At 37.6% G+C, this 24,636-nt stretch overlaps 2 protein-coding genes and 1 long non-coding RNA gene across 3 annotated transcripts; all 3 read left to right on the forward strand.

Annotated features, from left to right (window-relative positions):
• Nucleotides 1-1,592: 1,592 nt before the first annotated feature.
• On the forward strand, nucleotides 1,593-3,378 carry LOC145657562 (uncharacterized). Its single transcript, XM_081713178.1, has 3 exons — nucleotides 1,593-1,745; nucleotides 2,508-2,927; nucleotides 3,042-3,378. Exons 2-3 carry the CDS (start codon nucleotides 2,689-2,691, stop codon nucleotides 3,337-3,339), a joined length of 537 nt encoding a protein of 178 aa, XP_081569304.1. The 5' UTR covers nucleotides 1,593-1,745; nucleotides 2,508-2,688; the 3' UTR covers nucleotides 3,340-3,378.
• A 3,453-nt stretch (nucleotides 3,379-6,831) lies between these two features.
• LOC118240983 (uncharacterized) lies at nucleotides 6,832-9,473 on the forward strand. The gene is made up of 3 exons (XR_004775755.2): nucleotides 6,832-6,912; nucleotides 7,718-8,040; nucleotides 8,194-9,473. It is a non-coding gene; the product is annotated as an uncharacterized LOC118240983 (long non-coding RNA).
• A 164-nt stretch (nucleotides 9,474-9,637) lies between these two features.
• On the forward strand, nucleotides 9,638-24,497 carry lmln (leishmanolysin-like (metallopeptidase M8 family)). The gene is made up of 18 exons (XM_081713179.1): nucleotides 9,638-9,945; nucleotides 16,811-16,908; nucleotides 16,998-17,028; nucleotides 17,144-17,226; nucleotides 17,406-17,523; nucleotides 17,976-18,154; nucleotides 18,380-18,485; nucleotides 19,094-19,188; nucleotides 19,313-19,430; nucleotides 19,539-19,646; nucleotides 19,752-19,828; nucleotides 20,229-20,339; nucleotides 20,654-20,786; nucleotides 21,029-21,188; nucleotides 23,279-23,409; nucleotides 23,638-23,848; nucleotides 24,008-24,096; nucleotides 24,315-24,497. Exons 1-18 carry the CDS (start codon nucleotides 9,817-9,819, stop codon nucleotides 24,405-24,407), a joined length of 2,070 nt encoding a protein of 689 aa, XP_081569305.1. The 5' UTR covers nucleotides 9,638-9,816; the 3' UTR covers nucleotides 24,408-24,497.
• Nucleotides 24,498-24,636: the final 139 nt, after the last annotated feature.

Raw genomic sequence — 24,636 nt, forward strand, 5'->3', positions numbered from 1 at the left:
CTCATATCTCAAAGACCATTAACATGTTGGTGCGCTGGTATGTTGATGGACCCTCATCAGCAGTCTTCCAGGATCATTTAGCTAGGATCCCAGAATACCTCTGGCTAGTGGCAACATATGCTTTATGACATCAAGTCAAACTCTTTTTCTCTCATTATAGATTCTAAGCATGAGAAACTCTGATGGTGGTTTTGCCACATAACAAGACCAAGTGTGGAAGAAAACTGTTTGAGCTCCTGAAGCTTCAGAGGTGTTTGGTGAGAATCTGTTCCTAGAATGCGAGATTGTTTGTTTGTACCTCGACACTTTTCTTCTTTGGACTGGAAGCGTTTGCATGTACAGGTCATAACTTCCAGGATAGGTACAGTTGTATGTGTTAGACTCATAACGTGATGCATGGAAAGGCGGCTTTGTTCTCTGGTCTGCTCATAAGTCAGTCAAGCTGTCATACTGGCTTTTCCTGTTCTTCGTGCTGCAGGCTGGTGTGTGCTGAGGTAAGGCAGGCCTGTGACTTCCTGCTCTCTAAGCAGATGGGAGATGGTGGCTGGGGAGAGGATTTTGAGTCATGTGAACAGCGCCGCTATGTACAGAGCAAAAACTCACAGACTTGCATGTTTTATTAATTATGTTTTTATTTTTTGATTAAAAATACCTATTTATCTACTGCTTATAAACTGTGAGGAGGCACAACATGTATAATTGCAGAGATTATGTTCCTTGACTTAGTACTTTGTCATTTGGAATGTGTTTTGGTATAAACACCAAGGCCAAATGTTTCTTGCATAAAATAATACTTATGTCTTTAAAAGCATATGGATGTGTGTGTGTGTGTGTGTGTGTGTGTGTGTGTGTGTGTGTGTGTGTGTGTCTTCTAGGCAGCTAAAACTTTGATTCCAGTCTCTGTAATTGTTTTAAAGTTTTTGTAAAACACACTGTACCGGTGAACATTATTACCACTAAATGCTAAATATTACAAACAAAGAATTACCACACCTTACTTGGACAACCTGTTATGCCTGTTATTTTTAAGATTGACACAGAAATGAAAACATGTTTGATTGTCATGCGAACAGTGGCTTGACTTGTTTGGGACTTTTATTTACAGGGGTGTTTCATGCAATTTTTCACACATTTTATGCTTTAATATTGTCATAACATGTATTAGGAAGTTTCTTCATAGACTATGTTTTGTATTAATATATTTATTTATATTCATTAATGTGTAATGTGTACCAGTTTGTGTTACCAAAACTTGTGATAAAAATTGTTAATGTTGATTATGTTGATTTTAAAGAAGTATTGCATACAATGGTTACCAATAACATCAAATGTAATAAATCTTGAAGCCAACAAAAATGACTAAAACATTTCTCAGTAGAATCCCAAACATATTTATCCCTTTGTTTTAAATTTATTGTAATACATTTTATACTTTCAAATCATTATTATATGTATGCTTAGATTCTGTCATTTTCTGTTAATACAAAATATGATGTATAACATGTATAATAATAAAATTCTCTCTACAATGAAACTTTTCTGTATATGTCTTTAAGGTCTAAGTTGCACTGCTCCAACTCAGAGCTCCTATTGGTAGGTGAGTTGAATGCATAAGCATAACATGTGACCTCTTTACTGAGGCTCTCAAAGCTTGTATAAAGAGACAAAGAACTTCCCTTCTCTACCTGTTGTGTGTCCTTTTAGAACTGAGCTTTTACACACCTTGGATTTTTAGAGACATTGCTGTAAGTGAACATTTTGTCATTGTTTTAGTATATGGTGTAGATGACTTTAAACAGCTTTTCTTTTTACTCTTTTTCTTTCTGTTGTTTTCTTTTTCTTCAGTTGTAGCTTAAATGGCCACTCCGTAATTAGTGTTAACACTGATATTGATGTTGATACCTACCACTGTTATGTGTTGAGGTTGTTTTATGTCTTGGCATGCTGTTAAAGGTTTTCACTTCACTGAAGGGTCATGTGTTTATTAAGTCTAGCGCACGGTAGTGCATGATTGTTCTAGAGCCTATTACATCATTTCACTGTTCCTGCAACTGGCAGAGCTTTCAGTGTTTTTTTTTTTTTTGCATTTTTTCTTTGATTTTAAATAATAAACAAGTCACAACACATATTATTGTTAATATTGTTATTGTCAGCTTTAATTTTATATTTGAACAATTAAAGAATATACCTCTAAGATTTCTTGCTTTAAGCAAGCTATTCAGGGTCTTTAGAATATGTTGAAATGCTAATGTGTCATTTCTTGAATTATTCTTAGCATATTTAATGACAAAACAAAACAAATATTCTCATTTTGCACCCTTTTTAACACAATATGGAGATCTTCAAACCATAAGGTCTCTTAAGATCTTAACAGTGGCCAGCCAGTTTATTATTATGAAATGTATTTTTTTCAAAATCCTCTCTCACATACTACAAAATATAAAGTATGGCTTTAATTTATTTACTACAAAGTATAAAACATGATTTTGATGTTACTTTTATTTTAGAAGAAAGTGTGTCTTACTGGCACCAGCATGAACCCCAACTACCCACAGTATCCAGGGCCATGGGGACAACCTGGACAGCCCTGCCCCAATCCAAACATGCCATACCAGCCCCAACCCTCATATCCAGGCGTACCAGGGTTCTGTCCAGCAGGTGTATGTCAAGGACCTTGTCAATGCAAGCATGGCCAAGGAGGTTATATCCAGGGACCAGGATGTGGGCCAGGACATGGACCTCACCATGGGCATGGGCATGGGCATGGGCATGGGCATGAGCACGGGCATGGGCATGAGCATGGGCATGGGCTTTTTCATGGGCACGGGCATGAGCATGGGCATGGGCACGGGCACGGGCTTTTTCATGGGCACGGCCATAAGCATTAGCATGAGCACGGGCATGGCAAACATGGGAAACACAAAAAGGTGAGAAACACAACACAAAAATGTATGGTTACTACTCATAATTAACATGCATGTGTGACTAAATTAGTATTTATATGTCATATAACTGTTTAATGTGTGACTACCTTTCCACAGCATTCTTGGAGCAGCAGTGACTCTGATTATGGAATGGATGAAGATTGGCTATAAATTTAAACTTTACCCTATCCACACTACACTTCAAATAAATAACTTCATTAGTAAAAATGTTCATCATCATTATACTTCACTCAATGTAGCACTGTGCATATCGAATGACAGGACACAATTTCATACTCGGTACAAAGAGACCTCAAGTCATTATGCAACTTTAAAGCTACCCGTTACTTTCTACATAAAACATTGCAAGCATTATAAATTGGAATTTGTGAATCTCTTATTCATAACTATATGAATAATGCATTATTTTGAGGAATAAAAGGGTTATTCTGGTTATGTCTTGTCTTTTTTTAGTCCTAACATTACCACTGTAGACTAGGCCATGCATATGAACTAATGTTGTAGAATGGATCATGCATATGAACTAACATTGTAGAATTGACATTGTAGAATTAATTCACTATGCCATGGAAAGGTTTTAGGCCACACAGGAGTCTGTAGGTTTATAAGTATTAACGCAGCAGATGTTTCATCATTCCTCTCATGAACAGTAATTACTTTGATAAATGGAATATGCAAAGTTTGAGCTGTATGCTTATACCTAGTTGATGCTGATGTTACTTTAATATTTTATCTATTGATTCTGTTCTCATCTTGGGAAAGTTGAAAGTTTATAAATATTAAGGCAGCAGATGTTTTATCATATCTCAGATGAATTTTAATTACTGTAAATATTATATGCAAAGTTTGAGCTGTCTGCTTAAATTCATGTTTATGTCTAGTATATAGCATTTTCTTTTAGATCAAATTATTAAAAAAACTTTTGAAAAATTAACCATTCAGTGTAGCTCTAGTCCTTACTACACCAATACACAGTGCTCCCATTGGTAGGAAGGGAAATGAATAAGCATTTCACCACAACACTCAAATACAATTTCCAGAGCCTAGACAGTGATTATACCTTTAGGTTTTACATGCTTTGAATTGGGAGATACTGTTGTAAGTGAGCATGCTGATGTTAGTTTAATATTTTGTCTTTTGATCTTGGGAATGATTATTGATCATTTTATTTCATCCATCAAAGCACTAGAGACAAAATATTTGTCTTTGAAGTTATGAATTGATAATAAAATAGGTGCTGAGATTACTATTGATGGTTCAGATTTATGTTTGCCATGGCAAAGTTGGACAGTAGTTGTACATAGATCATGTATAGGTATTACAGCTGTTTTATGTCTTTTGAAATGACGCCATGTCTGGGTGTCACAGTACATGTTCTGACTAGCACCCTTGAATTCTTCACAGTCATTGAAGTGTGACAAATTTCCACATCAGTGCAATGTTTTTCAGTATGAACTGAGTTTTTTTTTTTTTTTTTATTCCTTGTGCAGCTTCTTTTGTATTTCTACAGTCAGCTATATTCCATTAAATAATTTACAGCAGTCTGCAAGTTGGCATTAATTCATTATAGAAATTATTTTACACTGAGAAATACCAAAGCATTCCTTACAAGTTCTTGCTATTTTTACTGTTAGTATAACTCAACTTATTGCAGAGAATAGAAATGATTTTTGTATACACAGTATAATAATTATTTCTGATTTTATCATGCACATTATTACGGCAGGGTCCCCAAGTCTGTGTGATGTCTTGTTGGTTGGTGTGTGTGTCTCCCTTGTTAATCGGTCTTGTGTCACACCTGTCTTTTGTTATCCTCGTTAGTGTATGCATTTTAGGTCTTGTTCTGTGTTTGTCCTTTGCAGTGTAATGTGTGCTTCTGCCGTTCGTGTTTAACAATTTGTTGTGTTTGTTTTGCTAGCGTAATGTGTTTTCACTTCATTGGGTTCGTGTTAATAATCATATGGGGGGTGCAAACAACAACTCCTGCTTCAGGCTCCTCTATGTCACACAAAATTTTATTTAATGTTTAGACACATTAAGGATAAATTCTCATTTAACTGATGCTTTTTATCCAAAGTAACTTACAGTTATTACTGAGTACAACTTGAGGGCCTTGCTCAGGGCCCCAACAGTGGCACCTTGGCAGTGGTGGAGCTTGAACCCACAACTTTCTAATTACAAGTCAAGTACCTTAACCACTGAGTTACCCCTGCCCATTTAACATCCTTGTATGATATGATTTGTTCCTGAATTAAATTTATTTTTAAAAGTATGGCTTTGATATATTAACTACATAATACAAAACTTGAATTCATGATTTCGTATGTGTTTATTATGTAGTGGGACACCAGTATGAACATGAACTATCTACAGCAAGCAGAACCATGTATCCAATCTACACAGCTTTGTGCAGCCCAGATTCTCCTACCCACAGGGCACTGCTACACAAGTCACAAGCAGTTGCACAGGCATTGATTCTGTACTGTCATCATGAGTTATGTGTGCATGCATTTTGGAAGAAATGTGGAAACACCCTCACAGTGAGAACTAATTGGCATAAAACAGAATAAGAAACAAGTACGTTGAAGTATTGTGCAAAATTGAGCAGTTACTACTGAACAACAGGCATATGCGTATATCTTTGTAAACTATAGTTATTGTTTGATGAGCACTCACCTTCCCACATCTTTTGTCTCTAAGAGTGGCATTGATACAGTGGGTGATAGATTCTCTCTACCTTCTATACAGAGTAATTAAGTCATTAATGTACATTAACATTAATAAGATGCTAAAATATTTTAGGGTTTCTACCTGTATTTAAGAAGATGCATAAACATTCATTCCAGGAACTTTACAATTACTTAGATTGACTTTATTTGGTAACTCAGAGCATTGCTGAATGAAACATATTTCTGCAGCTTGGAGAGAAGCTCCAAATATATGGCTTGGCTAGCCATGTTGGCTCATTGGCCTCACTACTTAGCTAGGTATGGCAGCAGATTTGACCAGTCCTACAGTAGGATAATAAAATATAAAAAGAATTTAAATTATGCCATGTTAGGAATCAGATATAACTAATGTTAATAGTATTGACATCTTTTACCTATTATATATGGTAGAATATATTAGCTATATTAGATATTACATTTACCTTACATTTACTTTAAGGCTTTAGTGACTGTTGGAAGTCACAAAAATACTTTTGTGAGTATTTTTGTATATTATAATTACTACCTCTGAATCACTTGATTATACTATTGTCTGACAAAATTATACAAATCAATGTTTTTTTCTTGGATTGTTATTTAGTCATAACAATATTCTGAGGTTAACACAAGTGTAATGTAGTAACTATGTTGATTCTCTGTGACATTTACCCTCCTTGAAAATTCTACTGTCTGTGTAATGGAAATAAAACCAGTTTGTCCACACATGCCTAAGATTGTTAACATGCGCTGTTATGCCAAAAGAATGGAGCATTTGTTCATAATGGCATGTGCGCATTCATCTTTCCTACAAATGTGGAAAATGATGGCTAATCTAAAGTTTCTAATCATTGGGTCTGTTTTGGATACAGTTTTAAACCAATTATAGTTAGCTAATATTTTTAAAACTGGCAATTTTAGTTTTATGGGTATGAATGTAAAATACTTTTCCAGTTTGTTAGATTGAGGCATACTATTCCCTTTTTGTGAAACATGGGTTACAAACACAATATAAACACCATACTAAAATAACCTTAAATATAATAAACTTACATGTTAAACCATTAATAATTTCCTACACTCTAAGCCTTGATGTGCACGTGGCATGATTCCATTGGTAGGAGTAGACGAGGCGTAGCCATGAGGTGTGACGAGATACAAGAAGCATTCCAGTATAAAGAGCCATCTTCTGTGTATGGTTTCCTTGTGTGTTTAAGGTACCTGATATTTGCTGAACCCCTTTGGACTTTAGAGATATTGCAGTAAGTACATTTGGTGTTACTACGTCAAAAACCTTTGTTTTACGTGCTTTTGAACTACACTTTTAAACAACTGGAAATTTCTGCCCTGTAATATTGCGTTATAATTACAAATACTATTAGAAAGAACTGGATTTCAGAACCAAATGACATTTTCAGCCACAACCTGATTTTTGCCTGCAGCAAGTGTGATAAGCAATTGAAATTTCCAGCTTTTGGTGGATGCTCTTATCCTGAGTAATTTACAAATTACAAAAGTGCTTTGTTGTCTGCTTAAAAATAATTTACTCTAATGCTGGTATATGTAGATTGAATTGTAAAAGACAAACAATGAATAAACAGTAAAGTAAATTATGTTAAAAAGGTTGAATAAATTGTATACAACAACAAAGAGTTTTTGGAAAGCAAATCAAGTTGTTTCCCAAAGTATTTAACAGGTTTATCTAAATAGCACATTAGAGGGGATTAGAAGCTTGATCCTTTAACAGCACTTTTTTCAGTTTTATTCCTGTTTTACATAATCTTTTCACTTTGATTTTATTGTTTCCACAAACTCTTGATGGTGATTAGTTCTCATCAGGCAGCTCATGTAGTGTATAAGATAATGGTTAATTCCATTGTAATCAAACTGTAGTGTGTGTGTGTGTATATATATATATATATATATATATATATATATATATATACACACACATACACACACACAAATCTTGTTCATAGGTGTGTGTGTGTGTGTGTGTGTGTGTGTGTGTGTGTGTTATGAAAATGATGTATGTATCAGGTATGAACTGATATGTTTATCTTTTAGGTTGGGGGTGCAGTATGAATCCTTACTGTCCACAGCAACCAGGTGCATGGGGAAATCCTTGCAACAACATGACCTACCCAGTCCAACCAGGTGCATATGTGTGTCCACCAGTGGGCCTACAGCCTATTCAAGGATTGACTGGAATAGGAGGTCCAATCTTCCATAATAACCATCATGGTCATGGTCACTGGCATGGTCATGGGCATGAACATGGGCACCATGGGCACCACTGGCACCACAGGCATGGATTGTTTCACCACCACCACCACCACCACCACCACGGGCATGGAAACCATTTCTAGAAGAAGTCACAACTGAGCAAGGTGAGACCACAGATATTTAACATCACCAAAACTATACTATGGTATCTGGTAGAATGGTACAAGTTATTTCAAAACAGACATAAATGTAGTAAAGCAAGTTTTACAAGTAACAGGTGTTGTTTCATTGTCTGACAAGTTTAACTCTTCTTACAGCGTTTTGAAGGAAACTCCCATCATGATTCAGAATAGATAAAGACATTCCACACATGAAGTCCACACATAATGAATTGCAAGTTAAAGTGTGTTACCATTAACTTGGATTTTTTTTTCTCATGAAAGCTCTATTTATTTTATGTAAACTCTATGTAGACCTAGATTGCATGCATAATTATTAGATCCCTTATGAAAGATTACTAACACAGCAGTTAATAATAGAGATTATTAACTGTCATGTTTAACTATGATAACTATATAGAGGGCATGCCTGTTTTTATTTTATTTTGATTATTATAAATATTTCTTTCATGTAAACATCACTAGTGAATGCCATAACCATTAAAATCAAACAAAAATCAAATCAACAAGAACTATTTTGTGTATTTGTATGTTTTCCTATTTTACTTGGTAAAATTACACATACTTTTGTTATGCTATGAGGCCTAAACTGACCAACTGATTAATGTCAATAGTTGTTGGCTTTAATGAATCACAAGTGAGCCTGGTTTCTGTACTTAGTAAGGAGTACAGAATGTGAGAGGGCAAAAAGATAAATAAACAAACAAACAAGTATCCTAAAAGCTCCAAACAGAAAACTGCAGCATATGATAGCATGTAGAGATCACCATGTTTCTAATAGACATCATATTACTATCAACAAGTTAACTGAAAGGAAATCCGCGCAGGGCGCGTAGCAGGACTCACAGCAGGACTCACATACTCCCTTGACAGAGACAGGCGTTTATTCACATACGCAGTGGCGCTCACATAAAGCAACCAACGAGCACGAGCACGAGCACGAGCATTGACAATGTGAACAAGTACACAAACAAAGCTAACATAAACAGAGACAATGACCAACGGTGACGCACCCCCCGACAGGGGTTTAAATACACAGACACAGAACCACACTAACTAGGTGCAGGTGTATGCAAAACATTTAGGCGTGATTACAATCAAGACAAAAACGTGACATTCTAACTGAACCACGTGACGGTCTAACTGAATGTTAATGTAATTCTGAGTCTTTGTAATTCCTGTTATAATTTCTTAGCGGACCTTAATTGAATTACATTCTTTTCTACTACTTTAATACCTGCTGACTGCTGGCCTATTGTTATTTGATTCAGTGTACAATCGTGATGAATACTAATTTTATAAACTTTAATGGTAGAAAAATGGTAGTAAAACATTATTGCATAATGTTTTTTATTTTTTTATTTTTTATTTTTCCAGCATGTAAGAAATGAATAATAAATAAAGTTTATTTTTAAAAATTCTAATTGTGTCAAAGACCTTTTGTTACGTAACATTTTAAAATGCAAATTACAATAAACAATAATTTCTTATTTGTGTGTAGAAAATATTTTTAATTAATGTTGACTTTTATTATGAAAGCATCTCTGTACTCTTTCTTACTGTTGCTGCTTTTACATTGAACCTGGGCGAGTTGTCAGCTGAATGAACGGCATATGCAATGCGAATGTATATTGACTTATCGAATGTACAGTTTTGCTATCCACCCCATTGTTTGAGGTATGCATATTAAAACTGCAAGGTCTGCGTGTGCAGCAAGAGAATATTTGGTTTGGACGTCGGGAGTTTGTCAGCAGCAGTTAAATGATGGCGACTGGTCTAAGCGGCTGTTGGAAGCTCCTTGGATCACTTAGCCGTGCTTGTGTACTTTCCTTTCTGCTTATCTGCGCACACTGTCACACATGTAACCACAAAGTGCCCTTGCCGTCAGAAGTAAGTTTACTCTTACGAGCTCTTTTTTTGTGCTGAAATTACAGTTCCCATAAACCTAGTTAGTTAGCTGGCTGAGTACCTTGCCTAGCTATCAAAACAACAGCAGACGGTTGTCGCCTGTCACCAGAGCCCAGTACAGGGAACCTAGGTTAGGTCATCTAGCTAGTTTGCTAGTGTTTTGTTTTATTACCTGTTCCCTACTCCCATATTAAGTCTGAGTCTAGACAAATTGTGAATTACTATTGATACTGCATTTTAGTCTAAGACTAGGCTTAATTCATGTCTCGGTAACTAATCGCTTTAGCGATTCACTCTCAATTCAACCGCGCTTTAAATCCGCATGCGTCTATATGTCTTATAGCTACGGTATTTCGATCAGCGCTAGGTAACGCCACCGAAGCAGAGAGAAAGGGAGACTTTCATATTTATTAAAGAACTTTGGTTCTTTAACATACACGTTTACTAAATTTATAAGTACAAAATATGGTTTACTTGAATAAAATGAACAAATAATGATTAAGGTTTAAGTTAAGCTCAGTGTAGAAAGAACACAAAATGCACATTTTTCTTGTTTAAATTTTTAAACAAAAAGAATCTTTAGTCCCCTGCAATTAAAATAATTCAGGAGCAGAAGCTTACAGTTGTAAACAAAATGTAGTTTCCATAGGTCAAGTGTTTAAACAATGCGTTCAAACAATGCATCGGCAATAGACAGTATATTAAGTAGAATGCAATGTCGTCCATTGCCACAGTGTCACATTTCTACATCGCTATGAATCGTCTCACTATGCATCGTTACACCCCTAGTAAATGTGGTTACTTAAAAATAAAATCTGTATAATGTATTTGTATGTGATGCTGCATGAAAGCACACATTGCCGGCATGTACCTTGAATGGATATTGCATCATTACCTTAAACACAATTAGTAATATATATAAATACCTTAATAAGCACAGTACTGAATGGTTTTTCTATATGTATCTGAGAATTTTTCCATTATGTTTATCCTAGGGTTTGACTGCCAGCTAAAATAGGGGCTATCACTAGTAGAATCTTGCAAATGTGCATGGCAGGAGTTACTCCAGCCTCATAAAAAATTCCACTGCCAGTGGATTGTAGGGGGCCTTGGCTATCAAATTCTACTGTGCCAGTTTTTATAAATCCATATTGAAGTCCTAATATCTTTATATTGGGGTTTAAATGCCAATTTCATATAGAGAAAGTATGGTTAGCTGTTTCTCAGAATTGTCGCATAATCCCCATAATAATAACAGTTTGGCTATCACCAGTATAGGATTGGGTAGATTCTACCATATCATTCTTTCATAAATCAATATTAAAGTCCAAATAACTTTTTATAGTGCTTAGAGAAAGCATGGTTAACAATTTCTATGAAATTTCCCATAATAACAAAACAATTCAGCGGCAGTTTGAGCAGATTCTGCTGTACATTTTTTCATAAATATATATTAAATTCACATTACTTTTATGTGAATTAATATACGAGTTACATATATGGTGCTTTGATTAGCTTTTTTTCACAGAATTTTCCAATAATGACAAAACAATTCCACTGCCAGTAAGGTTTGCTAGCCCATGGCTATCACCAGTGCAAGTTTAAGGACAGTCTAGTGTACCATTAGCTCATAAATCCATATTGAAACACAAAAATCTAGAGATGGATTATTCTTCTATTTTGAAAGTCTTGCAACTCGACTTGGACTTTTGTTTAACTGATTGATGATTCAACTCGTGACTTAAGACTCATGACATTTAAATGTTGGGAAAAACAGTCTAACTGAGTGTTTGAATAAAACTTATTTTATGTCTGAGCTCATGCAAGCATCTTGTGTATCAGTTTTAATACAGAATCTTTGCATCTCTCGGTGCTCACGCTGACATTAAATTCAGCATGGGTACACAACAAGCAATCATGACCTTCCAGTACAAAATCAATGCGTCAGAACGACATAGTCGAAGTGCTACATGCAGCATCAGAATAACGGATACTGGCAAAATGATGTCACATTTTAGGCTTAGAACACAACCAAAAGGTTGTTATGGACAGCAAACATGCTGGCTAGCCTGTAATTGGCAGAAAATGTATGGTAGTCAACTAGCTAGATTGATAGCTAATAAATACTTTTTCTAGTAAACTCCATATCATTTTAAGGAGTTTCTAGCTTTGTAACTACATGTTCCATTATTCAACTTGTGTCATGCAACCCATTTCTCCCAGCTCAGCCAACAATCAATATTACTACATTTCCCAGAATCCTGTTCACAGAAATGCACAATGTTCAACCAATCACCGATCACTTACTTGTTCATCCCTTACTTGTTCATCCTCACCTAACTATTGAATTCACCGGTTCCTTGTTATCCATGCTTATTTAAACCTGTCTGTTTCTTAGCCTCACTGAAGTATTGTCCCTAAGATTTTTTAGTATGTGCTGAGTTATGGGCATTGTCTATTCCGTGTTTGATCCTGTTGTGCTTTTTGGATTTTTGCCTCTTGTCTCTCCCTTTGAGTTGGTTTACCTGGTTGTATTTTCCTCTCTGGATATTAGATTTCTGGACTGGCTCTCTCTCTCTCTGGCATTTTGGATTCTCCCTCTAACTACTTTGTCTGTGTAAATACATTTTTCCCTTTATCTGTGAGCATCTTACTTCTGAATATTACAGGCTACTTCGCTCTCATGTAAATGGCAGATACTGAGGATCTGGTCAAGGCCATTACCAGCCAGGTACACTTGCATGGCCAGCAACAGCAATTACTGTCAATGCGCTTCCTAAAAAAGTCGAACAGCAAGCACAGATGGCTAAGCTGATTAGTAGCATGAGAAACTTCACTGCCAAATTGCAAGTCTTGGGCAGTACTTCTCAACCTCATGATCCTTCTGCTCCCCCTGCTTCATCCATTGTTAACAGCACATTGTTTCCTGTGAGTAAACCTGATAAATTTGATGGTGGTCCTGACATGTTTAGAGAATTGTTACTCCAATGCATCTTGTATTTTTGTAATAGTCCATCCAGCTCTGACCAAAGCAAAATAGCTTTTTTTTTTTTTTTTTACTTCCCGGGTTAACTGACAAGGCTCTGGACTTGGCATCAACAGTTTGGAATAATCTCCAAACATGTGGAGACTACTCCACCTGCTAATGTGGTGAGTCCTCCCACAAAGGGGTTGGTTTCTAAATAATTTGTTTTACATGTCACCATTGACTCTGTTTGGTTCTTCTATGTTTTCATTCCTGATTGACTTTGGAGCGGACAGAAACTTTATGCGTGCATGGCTGGTTGATGAGTTGAACATTCCAAGTGGAGCTGCTTCTCCGTACTCTATGTTTAGCTGCACTTGATGGTTCTGCTGTGGGATTTGGATCAGTAACCCACCACACAAGACTTAGTAATATCATTACAAGTGCCCTACATGCTGAACTCATCTCACTTCTAGGAGCTACTCAGCTTCCTCCTCACTGCTCATACGACTGTGCCATCGAGTTATTAGCGGGGGCTACGCTACCTACGGCTCATATTTATGCCCTCATACAAGAGGAGGAGAAATCCATGGAAGCTTGCATAGATGAAGCCCTTCAACGGGGTTTCATTCAGACATCCACCTCACCTGTTCCTTCCAGTTTCTTCTTTGTGAAGACAAAAGATGAAGGTCTCCGTCCTTGTATTGTTTATTGGGATCTCTACAAGATCACCAAGAAATACCCTTATCCTTTACCCCTCAACCCGGTATCTTTGGAATAACTGACAATTAGATCTCAGGATTGCATATAATTTGATTTGCATCAAAGCGGGGGAAGAGAGGAAAACCGCCTTTGCCACCACCAGAGGACACTGAATATGGGGTAATGCCTTATGGATTAAGTGTAGCATCGTTGGTATTTCAGGCATTTATTAATGGTGTACTTCGTGACTTTATTGGACATTATTGCTTACATTGACCTTCTCATATATTCTCCTGACTTACCTACCCATGTACAACACATTCGTTCCATTCTCCAAAAGCTGTTAGAACAACTAGTTGTATGTTAAGGGTGAGAAGTGCGAATTTCACCTACAGAACACTTCCTTTCTCAGATAAGACATCAGCCATACAGGCATCGGCGAGCTGAGGATGCCAAATTGCATCCTGTGACCGCCCCCATGAGCTATGCCCAGCTGAATGTAGCTATGGCATTGATGAACGTGAACTCCTATTAGAGAAGTCGGCCCTAGAGGAATGGAGACACTCAAGGCGGCTGACCACCCTTTTTTGGTACTAACCAACTGCAGGAGGAAGGGGGCACTGTTTACAAGGAGACAATCCTTCCGGCCCAGGTACAAATAGCCCGGTGCCAGCTCAACCATGGATTCGTATCACTATAGGTGGTCACTGATCTCCCGAACTCTCTCGGGCAAACAACTATTTTGTTGACTCTTTCTCACGTGGTGTTAAATTGATCTTTTTCCCTAGTCTCCTTACAGCCTTTCAGACAACTGATGCACTAGTTTAGCATGTGTTCAGAAATTTTGGCATACCTGAAGACATTTTACTTGACAGAGGTCCTCAGTTTATTTTCTGTTTGAATCATCCATCTGATTGGTCTAGGTTCCTTATGTGGGCCAAAATGCCACAGTACTCTCTTACGAGCTCCACCACTAGCCTCACTCCTTTTGAATGTATTTTAGGAAATCAGTCCCCCAATGGCTTTGTGGACAGCAGTAATGACTAAAATTCCTTCTGTGGAGAACTGGATGAAAAGGAGTAAGAACGTATGGGATGACACATCAGTGCATAGAGTGAGTCTTACAATGATGGAGGTAGCTGATCGCCACCAAGGGGCCAGTGCAGAGGTTTAACCAGGGATTTCCATAAAAGCTGGTCACTGTCATAAGATTAGTCCTAAGTACATAGGACCCTTTATGATTCTCAAGCATATTAATGAGGTCACATACCAGTTAGACCTACACACTACCGTACTTCTTGTTTGTTCCATGTATCTCTGCTTAAAGCTTTGGTTTCTGGCCCTCTGGACAAGATCTTGCCTGGTGCCCCTCCACCACCTAGAGTATGACGGAGACCCCATATACGCTGTACGTTAGTTCTGGATTACTGGAGACATGGACAAACCCTCCAATATCTGGGGGTACTGTCATGCAACCAATTTTTTCCAGCTCAGCTAGCAATCAATATCACTACATTTTCCAGAATCTTGTTCACAGCAAGCAACATTCCACCAATCACTTGTGTTCATCCTCACCTGACTATTATATTCACTTGTTCCTTATAAGCCATGCTTATTTAAACTTGTCTGTTACTTAGGATCACTGAAGTATTGCCACTCTGCTTCCTAGTGCGTGCTGTTTGCTTTGTACTTTTGTCCCTGTTGTGCTTTTTGGATTTTTGCTTCATCTCTCTGGATTTGTTCATATGGGGTTTGTTTTGTGTGTGTGTGTGTGTGTGTGGGGGGGGGGTTCCCTCCCCTCTCGATATTGCATTTTTGGACTGGCTCTTTTTCTGTCATTTTGGATTCTCCCTCTAACTACTTTCTCTGTATAAATAAACTTCTTCCATTTATCTGCAAGCAACTTACCTGTTCCGAATTGCATTTTCTTGTTCTCTAAAAGTGTAAATTTAGGGCAGTGGCTAAGGTATTCGACTGGTAATCAGAAGGTTGTCAGTTCAAGCCCCACCACTGCCAAGTTGCCACTGTTGGGCCCCTGAGCAAGACCCTTAACCCTCAATTGCTCAAAGTTGTACTCAGTCATGATTGTTAGTTGCTTTGAATAAAGGCATCACACAAATGAAACTTTTGGTTTTGGGAACTGTTCCACGTTTTGACTACAGAGGATGCACATTATCAACATCATAAATGGAACAGTAAATATTTAGATTAAAGCAAACTGTTTCTAAGGAGGACTTGAAATTTGACTCAGACTTGCACACTTGAGACTTGACTCGAACTTGTATAGTCAGCTGTGAACATCTCTGCTAATATCTTTAATGGTAAAAAGTAGAGAAATCAAAGTATGTGTAGCTTTCTTTCAGTTTTCCAATAATGGCAAAACAATTCAATTGCACACTCAACTGTGGTAGCCTCTTGCTATCTGTAGTGCAATTTTTGGTAGACTACTACTGTACTTTTTTTCCCCTCTTTCTTCTCCTCCCATAAATTCATATTTAAATTCAAACTACTTTTAGATGGATTAATATGCTCATTTCATATATAGTGATTTTGGTTAAATACTTCGAATTGACTACAATGCCATAAACAATTCCACTACCATGCAGGAGTGGTAGCCCCTGGCCTATCAGCAGTGAATGTTTTGTGCAGATTCTACTGTACCTTTTTTTTTTTAGTATGTGCTAAATCCATATTAAATTTCTAGTATCATTGATGGGACTTGGAGAGCGCATGTTTATTTATCAGAATTTTCCCATTGTACCAAAACTATTTCACTACCACTCAAGGACAGCAGATTCCACTGTATCATTAATGTGTGAATTAATATAGTAATTTCATATGTGCCGATTTGGTTAGCAATTTTCAGATTTGTCCCATTTAACCATTTTTTGCTTTGTTGAAGTGCTGTGCAACATATGCTCATTTTATTCAAGTAAACCACATTTTGTATTGATACTATTACTAAAAGTGCGTGTCTACACCAAAGCTCTTCAAAAAATGTGAAAGACTGCGTTTCTCTATACTTTTGGTGTGTTAGTTTGCACTGGGCATTGAAATACCATAATATCTCGCTTTTAGGCACATTTAGAACTACATAAAACTCCAGCCTCTCCACTGAAGCAGAGATTTTTTTCCAGCAATAAACCAGCTTACCCAAACACTCCATGACTATCCTTTTAGGTAATACATGAGGTATATCTGAAACCGGGGAGACTGACTAAAAGAAGCACTGAGCAGCAGTTAAAGGTTCAAATTGTTTATGACTCCAGTTTGGATGTGTAAGTAGTAGCCTACATCTGTAAAAATTAAAATAGAAGATTTTGTGGCTGTATGGAGACTAAACAATGTGTCTTTATTTCCTTTCTAGGTTGGATGAAGACAAGAGCAGCCTTGTAAAGGTATTTACCAGTGTGTGCTATTAGTACTCTATCAAATCTCTTTCCATACGGAGGATCAAATACAACTTAATTCAACACATGAACAATACTATGTTCTACCCTGCTTTGTCCACAGGACAAGCTCTTCCCACAAGCCATTGATTATCTTCAGAGGGCTTTCAAAGTGCGCAGACAGACAGGCACTGTGTTACTTAGCAGGTATTTGTTCTCCCATTCATGTCTTGCCCTACTTATGGATCAACTGACCGTAAAATTTTGCAATAACTTTAAACTGCATATTGATTATAACATATAGTTTATAGTTTTTGGCAGTAAAGGGGTCATCAGGATATGTAGTTATGTAGTTATTTTATTGTAACAATGATTCTTTTGATTAGACAATGTGCAACAAATCAGTATCTGAGAAAAAAAGATGATCCTCATCGTTATTGCCAAGGAGCTTGTGCAGGTATCACAAGATGTGGACCAGTTATTGTACCTGAGCAACATTTACAGGTTAGTCATTTACTTCTGTTAAGAAAGTATTCAATGAACCATATATGGTAAAGATATTAATTGTATGCTGAAGGCACAAGTGTTGCACATTTGGACCTGTCTTTTGCAGTGTACTTATAGGATGACCATGTTGTCCATGTTAATGTTGGTTAGGTTACTGCTGAGTACATGTGCTGGTCGACCTCCTGTACATAATGACATCAGACAGTAATGACAGTATTTAATGAGATTCAGCTGAGGAAGATAATTGGTATCTGAAATTCTTATTATGCTCTTGATACAAACTAGTTTTTAGTTTTTACTGCCCTTTCTTATGTTTGCATAGATTAAATTAGCATTTTCTAAATCCAACCCTAGTTGAGTCAGGTCTGTTAGATTCAGATATTTGCTTTGTGGTATTAAATTTGTTATGAACAAAGCCTAGCTGATTATAATGCATTCATGTTGTGCAGCAATGTAGGGTGTGCAGTGAGATGGGGAAGTCCTGTGGACCCGTGGGGGCCCCGGATGGCGAGGGCGTGGAGAGTGCCGATTTCCTGCTGTATGTGAGTGGTGTGACAACAGAGCGCTGTGGACAGGAGAACATTGTGGCCTATGCAGCATACTGCCAGCTGGAGGCAGAACTAGATAGGTATACACAGGGAGTATGACATTTTGAAAGTTTGCCATTAATGTCATCATTCATAATATTTTGTTTTTTATTACTGATTTAAAAGTTTCCTAAGTATCAAAATAGAGTCTAAATCTAAAAATAGAATAAAGTTGAAAATGGTGTATTGGCATTCCATTATTGCATTCTTTCAAATAGTGTTTAAATGCTTTTCAGATGTACGTTCCCTGCTGTCTTTGTTTGTAGGCCCATTGCTGGATATGCTAATTTGTGTCCAAATATGATCTCAACTCAACTTCAGGAGTTCGAGGGGATGCTATCAACTGTTAAACATGAGATCATACATGCATTGGTGAGCACTGAAAATGTGTTACCTTCTATATAATGGCTGCAACATGGGGCCTTATATAATTACACAATTACCCTGTTTTCATTACCAGAGACAGGACTGTCCCACTGGTATTCATGTCTTCCATTCAGACCTATCATATATCATATGATATATCATATCCATTGCAAGGGTAGACATGTGTTAGAAGGTATTTTTTTTAAAACTAAGTCTTTGCGACTTTGCAACTGTGAAAATGAAGCTGATACTATATATCATACAAAGCTTGCCGGTCACATAGGACCTGCCTAATGACAGTCAAGTGTTCTCAAGGGTAATGTTAGAGGATAATGTTAGAGTACCTCTCCATTGCTGAAATGTTCATAAACAAGAAACCCAATGGATGTCATAGCTATGCCTAACAGCGGCAAAGTGCAAAGAGGGCTAATATTTTGGCACAATGTCTCAGACAGATGACCACTCAAATTTTATGGTTCATTTAGAGATTTCAGATATTGTACAGTTGACACTTGCAGGAAGAGTGCTGTGCAGTGAATGGAGGTTTGGATAAACCAGTTTTGCCTAGCTGTCTTTTTTTTCGACTTAGTAATCAGTCTTGATTTTCTGTACAGGGATTTTCAGCAGGGCTGTTTGCGTTTTACCATGATGATGATGGGAAACCACTGACACCACGCTTTGCTAGTGGCTTGCCAGCATTCAATGAAAGGTAACTTATAGAAAGTATTTGTTGCATTACTACATAATGTTTGTGCCATAGATGTGATCTCAAATTCTGTTTATTTTGGTGACTGTAAATAGATTCATTGCAGACACTTTTGTTTCCACTTTAGTCTGGGCCTTTACCAATGGAGTGATAAAGTCATAAAGCGGGCAGCACGGTTGTGGGACCTCCGAGGTGGTCGCATGGTTCAACATGAGGTCCATCTTATGGTGACACCACGGGTTGTAGTGAGTGTTTTAAAAAAGCTTTATAGACATCCTCCTTACTAGACTTATAAGTCCACACATTAGGAGCTTCTACATGGTCTTTTAACTGTGTTTCTTACACTTCATTAGGCGGAAGCTCGAAGACATTTCAAGTGCCCTATTCTAGAGGGCATGGAACTGGAAAACCAGGGTGGCATAGGCACAGAACTGAATCACTGGGAAAAGCGCTTACTGGAGGTACAGCAAGGCATAATTAACAAAACTATTAAGGGATTATTATTAGACTTTTATTAAACTATTACTAAACTTTATTTAGTTGAGTACACATGTTTCCAACAATAGAATGAAGCAATGACTGGATCTCATACTCAGAACAGAGTGTTTTCCAGGATCACACTGGCTATAATGGAAGATACAGGGTAAGTGGTCTGCCAAACATCTTCAGAATGGATAACACATTAAGATAACAAAAAAAACAAACAGATGTTAGACTCACCAAATGCTGTCAATTTGTATACAAAGTATATATGTACTGTCGTACTTTGTGTTCAAGGTATTACATGTAATACCCTTGTCCTGGAGAATAATTAGTGTTGAGCATTAGTTCTGATGATAAGACATCAATACTTGACTTATGGTAAGCGGGTACGGGGTGACGGAAAAGGGAGAAGTAAACGATGGTCTGGTTTGCTGGGTTCCCAATATGTATGGTAAAGAAGAAAGAAGCTCTCAGGTGTTAGACTTTCATGGCTTTCTGATATATTGGATATTACTTCCTCTTCTGTTGCTTGACCTTCTTTATGGTTTTCTCTGTGTTAGGTGGTACACTGCCAACTATAGTATGGCAGAGAATTTGGAATGGGGCAAAGATTTGGGCTGTGACTTTGTGATGAAAAGCTGTAAATTCTGGATTGACCGTCAGCGCCTGATGTAAGTTCTTTAGCATAATGTATATCTTACACCTCATATTTGAAATCCCGAATAATGACTCTTTGTCTTTCCCAGCAATCTTATTTCAACTTTATAATTTGGCTGACATCCTTGCAATTACTAATCAAATATTAGCCACTCTACATGTTCATGTATGTTTAAAATGTAATAATTTCCTGAGGATTATGGAACAGTGAAGCCAGACTCTATGTATGAAGGTGCAAGAACTTTGCTATGTTTTCAGCTGACTGTGAGGTTAACAGGATCCTGTATCAGGGCTTTTACTGTGAGAGGCTTGTAAATGTGATGTGCAGGAATCCCACCCGTACCCCGTACTGTAACTCTGTGCGAGGCACTCCACTGCAGCTCTCTTGCAGGCAGGACCAGTTAGCAGTGGCTGTGTGTAACCTGCAGAAATATGGTCAGCCTCTTCCCCATGAGTATCAGGTAAAAATAATGATGATAATAATACTTTTTTCATGCTTCGTCAGTTGATAGGAAACAGTAAGTTTGATCAGAATCAGGGATGACTTTAGTTCACTTTGATCCATTTCACTCTGTTTAAACAAATTCTAGAATACTGTTATCCATCCTCAACCAGCTTTTGTTTTTTCAGTGGTAAACCAACCTAAATAATTTAATCATATTTTCAAAATAAAATGCTTAATCTAATGTGCTCTTTTTCTCAGTACTTTGACAGCATCCCTGGAGTGCCTGAAGAGGATTTGCCCTTGTATGGAGGTGCAGTGCAGATCGCTGACTTTTGCCCCTTCAGCCAGGAGTTCAGCTGGCACTTGAGTGGAGAGTATCAGCGCAGCTCCTACTGCAGGATCCAAGCAAACCAGCCAGGTGTCCTGCCAGACTGTCCTGCCCTTTCCATGCCCTCACTATCCTCAAGCACCTTCAGAAACTTTGTCAAATTAGTTGATGCTCATTGTTGGTTTCTATAAAGGACTCATCATGCCCAGTTTAGAACAGGTTTACTGTTCTCTGCGATGTAAAATTTACCTTGGTACAGTTGTGTTCAAAATAATAGCAGTGTGTTTAAAAACGTGAGTAAAGCTCAGAATCCTTATAATAGTTTTTATTTCCATGCATTGGGAACACTGCACATTATATTCTAAATTAAAACATGAAGAAAAATGTATCAATTTTTTAATTACTTTACAGAAAATGAAGAAAAATTAATATTGAGCTGTTCAAAAAAATAGCAGTGTCTGCATTTTTATTCACAAACTCAAATAATTACTGTATAAACTGAAAAATCTTTAGGAATAAGTATTGCTAAACTAATATTTAGTTGTATTATCACAGTTTCTGAGAACTGCTTCACATCTGTGTTGCATGGAGTTGACCAACTTCTGGCACCTGTGAACAGGTATTCCGCCCCAGGATGATTTGACAACTTTCCACAATTCCTCTGCATTTCTTGGTTTTGCCTCAGAAACAGCATTTTTGATGTCCTCCCACAGGTTTTCTATCGGATTAAGGTCTGGGGATTGGGCTGGCCACTCCATAACTTTCATTTTGTTGGTCTGGAACCAAGATGCTGCTCGCTTACTGGTGTGTTTGGGGTCATTGGCTTGTTGAAACATCCATTTCAAGGGCACTTCCTCTTCAGCACAAGGCAACATGACCTCTTCAAGTATTTTGATATATGCAAACTGATCCATGATCCCTAGTATGTGATAAATAGGCCCGACACCATAGTAAGAGAAACATCCCCATATCATGATGCCTGCACCACCATGCTTCACTGTCTTCAGAGTGTACTGTGGCTTGAATTCAGTGTTTGGGGGTCGTCTGACAAACTGTCTGTGGCCCTTGGATCCAAAAAGAACAATCTTAATCAGTCTAAAAATGTTTCTCCATTTCTCTTTAGGCCAGTCCGTGTGTTCTTTGGCAAATTGTAACCTCTTTAGAACGTCTTTTTTTTTTAACAGTGGGACTTTGCGGGGGCTTCTTGCCAAAAGATTAGCTTCACACAGGCGTCTTCTAATTGTCACAGTACTCACAGCTAACTTCAGACCGTCTTTGATCACCCTGGAGCTGATCATTGGCTAAGTCTTTGCCATTCTGGCTATTCTTCAATCCATTCGAATGGTAGTTTTTCTTTTTCTTCCATGTCTCTCTGCTTTTGCTTTCCATTTTAAAGTATTGGAGATCATTTTAGCCGAGCAGCCTAACATTTTCTGCACTTCTTTGTTTTCCCCTCTCCAATCAACGTTTTAATCAAAGTACGCTGTTCTTCTGAACAATGTCTGGAACGACCCATTTTTCTTACGTTTTCAGAGAGAAATGCATGTACAACATGTGTTGGCTTCATCCTTAAATAATGGCCACGTGATTGACATCTGTTTTTTCACAGAATGAATGACCTCACTAATTGAACTCCACACTGCTATTATTTTGAACACACCCGTTTCAATTAATTATTCATTTACACAAACTCAGGAGCATGCATATCATAAATGTTGGGTCTGATGGTTTTCTATGACTCTACTACACCTACTGGTAAATTATTTGCCATGTAGTAATATAATTTCTACCAAAAACAGTGATTGATCTGGTTAGTCATGTTGGATTGCTATTATTCTGAACACCAATGCATATTATATTTTCTTGAAGGATAGGATTAAAGTGTGGGACTGGGTTTGCTCTTATTGATAATGCAGTGACCTCCTTTGATATAGTACACTTAAGTCCAGTTTAAACTGCATAATCAAGTAAAACCCAATAACAAAATATGGAACTTTGCCAAGAGCACTTTGAGGCAGACAAATTCTTCAAAGCTAGAGATTATGCTTGAATAATATGTTTTGCTGCAATAATAAAATATCTATATCACTGTCCTTTAGTCCTGGATATTTTCAGTTTGTAAATTAAGATAACTGAGGTCCTTAGTTTGAGTTATGTTCTCATGTCTTTCACTGAGGCAGACTCATGGAGGAACTATGCAGCTGAGGAGTATGGCCCCAACTCTGTCTGCCTGTACCAGAAGTCAGCCTTTGTCATGGAGCAATGCAATAAACGCATGACCTACCCAGACTGGGGAAGTGGCTGCTATAAGGTGGGGCATCTTACATGGAGGGCAGTGGTAGCTCAGTGGTTAAGGTACTTGACTAGTAAAAAAATTCAAAACTGATGAAAATACTGAATGAACAATATAACACCTTAAAAAACATTAGTGGTTTACTCTTTTTAAAAATTTATGTTGAGAGTTTAAAATCTTTCGAGGTCATACATATTCAACCCAGGATGCGTGTGCTGCTTTCCACGCTGGTTGGTTGTTTCACAGACGACGTGCTCAGCAGAGGGGCTGCTGGTGTGGGTGCAGGAGCAGAGCTTCCTGTGCATGCACGCTGGGCATCTGCTCAACGTAAATGTGAAGGTGAACGATTGGGTGTACCGTGGTCAGCTGATCTGCCCTGTGTGCTCACACTTCTGCAGTCACTGCCCCCTCCCTCACGAGCTCCCACCAATCAGCACTAATCGCAGTGTGCACATAGGTAAGCTCAGCTTTCCATCCACATCTGCTCCCAAACCCTAACACTTCAGATGATGGTATTCATCTCAGCTGAATTTGATTAAATTAGATTGCAGATAGTAGAAAAGCATTTTTGAAAGCATTTACTTGATGTGCTGCTGAATCACTTTTCTTTTCTCAGACCCTTGTTCCAGCTCTTCTGGCTTGGTGGTGAAGTTGTGGCTACTGCTGCTCAACCTCATTCCATTGCTGGCAGGCTTCATTCTCTGTGTGAGGGGCTGAAATTAGGTCACATACATTAGGTCAGGGAGGGGAGGACACAGGCATGTCACTGCCATAGGCTTCTGTCTGACATTCTTCTGTTAGCAGGGAAAGCAACACTATGTACTCTGTACTGATGCATTAACTTCCCTTTGAACATGAAGGCCAATGTGAATGTTATTAATGAGGGATGGAAAAAGCCATTGACTGTACTTTGCTTTGTGTAGATAGCAAGTGCCAGTCAGCAGTTGTTCAGGCAAGAAGCCATAGCCGTGCAAGCTGGTGGTGTGCAGTGGATGACCTTGAAATGCTGGTGCTAATTTGTGGTGTTTTCAAATTCCTAATGTACATGTAGCATTGTGATGTGTGTGTGTGTGTGTGTGTGTGTGTGTGTGTGTGTGTGTGTGTGTATATATATATATATATATATATATATATATATATATATATATATATATATATATATATATATATATATATATATATAATGTGTATATATATATATATATATATATATATATATATATATATAATGTGTATATATATATA

Source organism: Electrophorus electricus, chromosome 4 (assembly GCF_041902795.1).
Source record: "Electrophorus electricus isolate QZ-2024a chromosome 4, ASM4190279v1, whole genome shotgun sequence".
Classification (NCBI taxonomy): domain Eukaryota; kingdom Metazoa; phylum Chordata; class Actinopteri; order Gymnotiformes; family Gymnotidae; genus Electrophorus; species Electrophorus electricus.

Bases quoted from the DNA above. Each gene is read 5' to 3' on its own strand.
- LOC145657562 (XM_081713178.1), top strand. From the start codon at position 2,689: ATGGCCAAGGAGGTTATATCCAGGGACCAGGATGTGGGCCAGGACATG. The intron at 2,928-3,041 runs GTGAGAAACACA...ACCTTTCCACAG, and splicing joins AACATGGGAAACACAAAAAG to CATTCTTGGAGCAGCAGTGA.
- lmln (XM_081713179.1), top strand. From the start codon at position 9,817: ATGATGGCGACTGGTCTAAGCGGCTGTTGGAAGCTCCTTGGATCACTT. The intron at 18,486-19,093 runs GTGAGCACTGAA...TTTTCTGTACAG, and splicing joins ATGAGATCATACATGCATTG to GGATTTTCAGCAGGGCTGTT. The intron at 19,189-19,312 runs GTAACTTATAGA...TTTCCACTTTAG, and splicing joins TTGCCAGCATTCAATGAAAG to TCTGGGCCTTTACCAATGGA.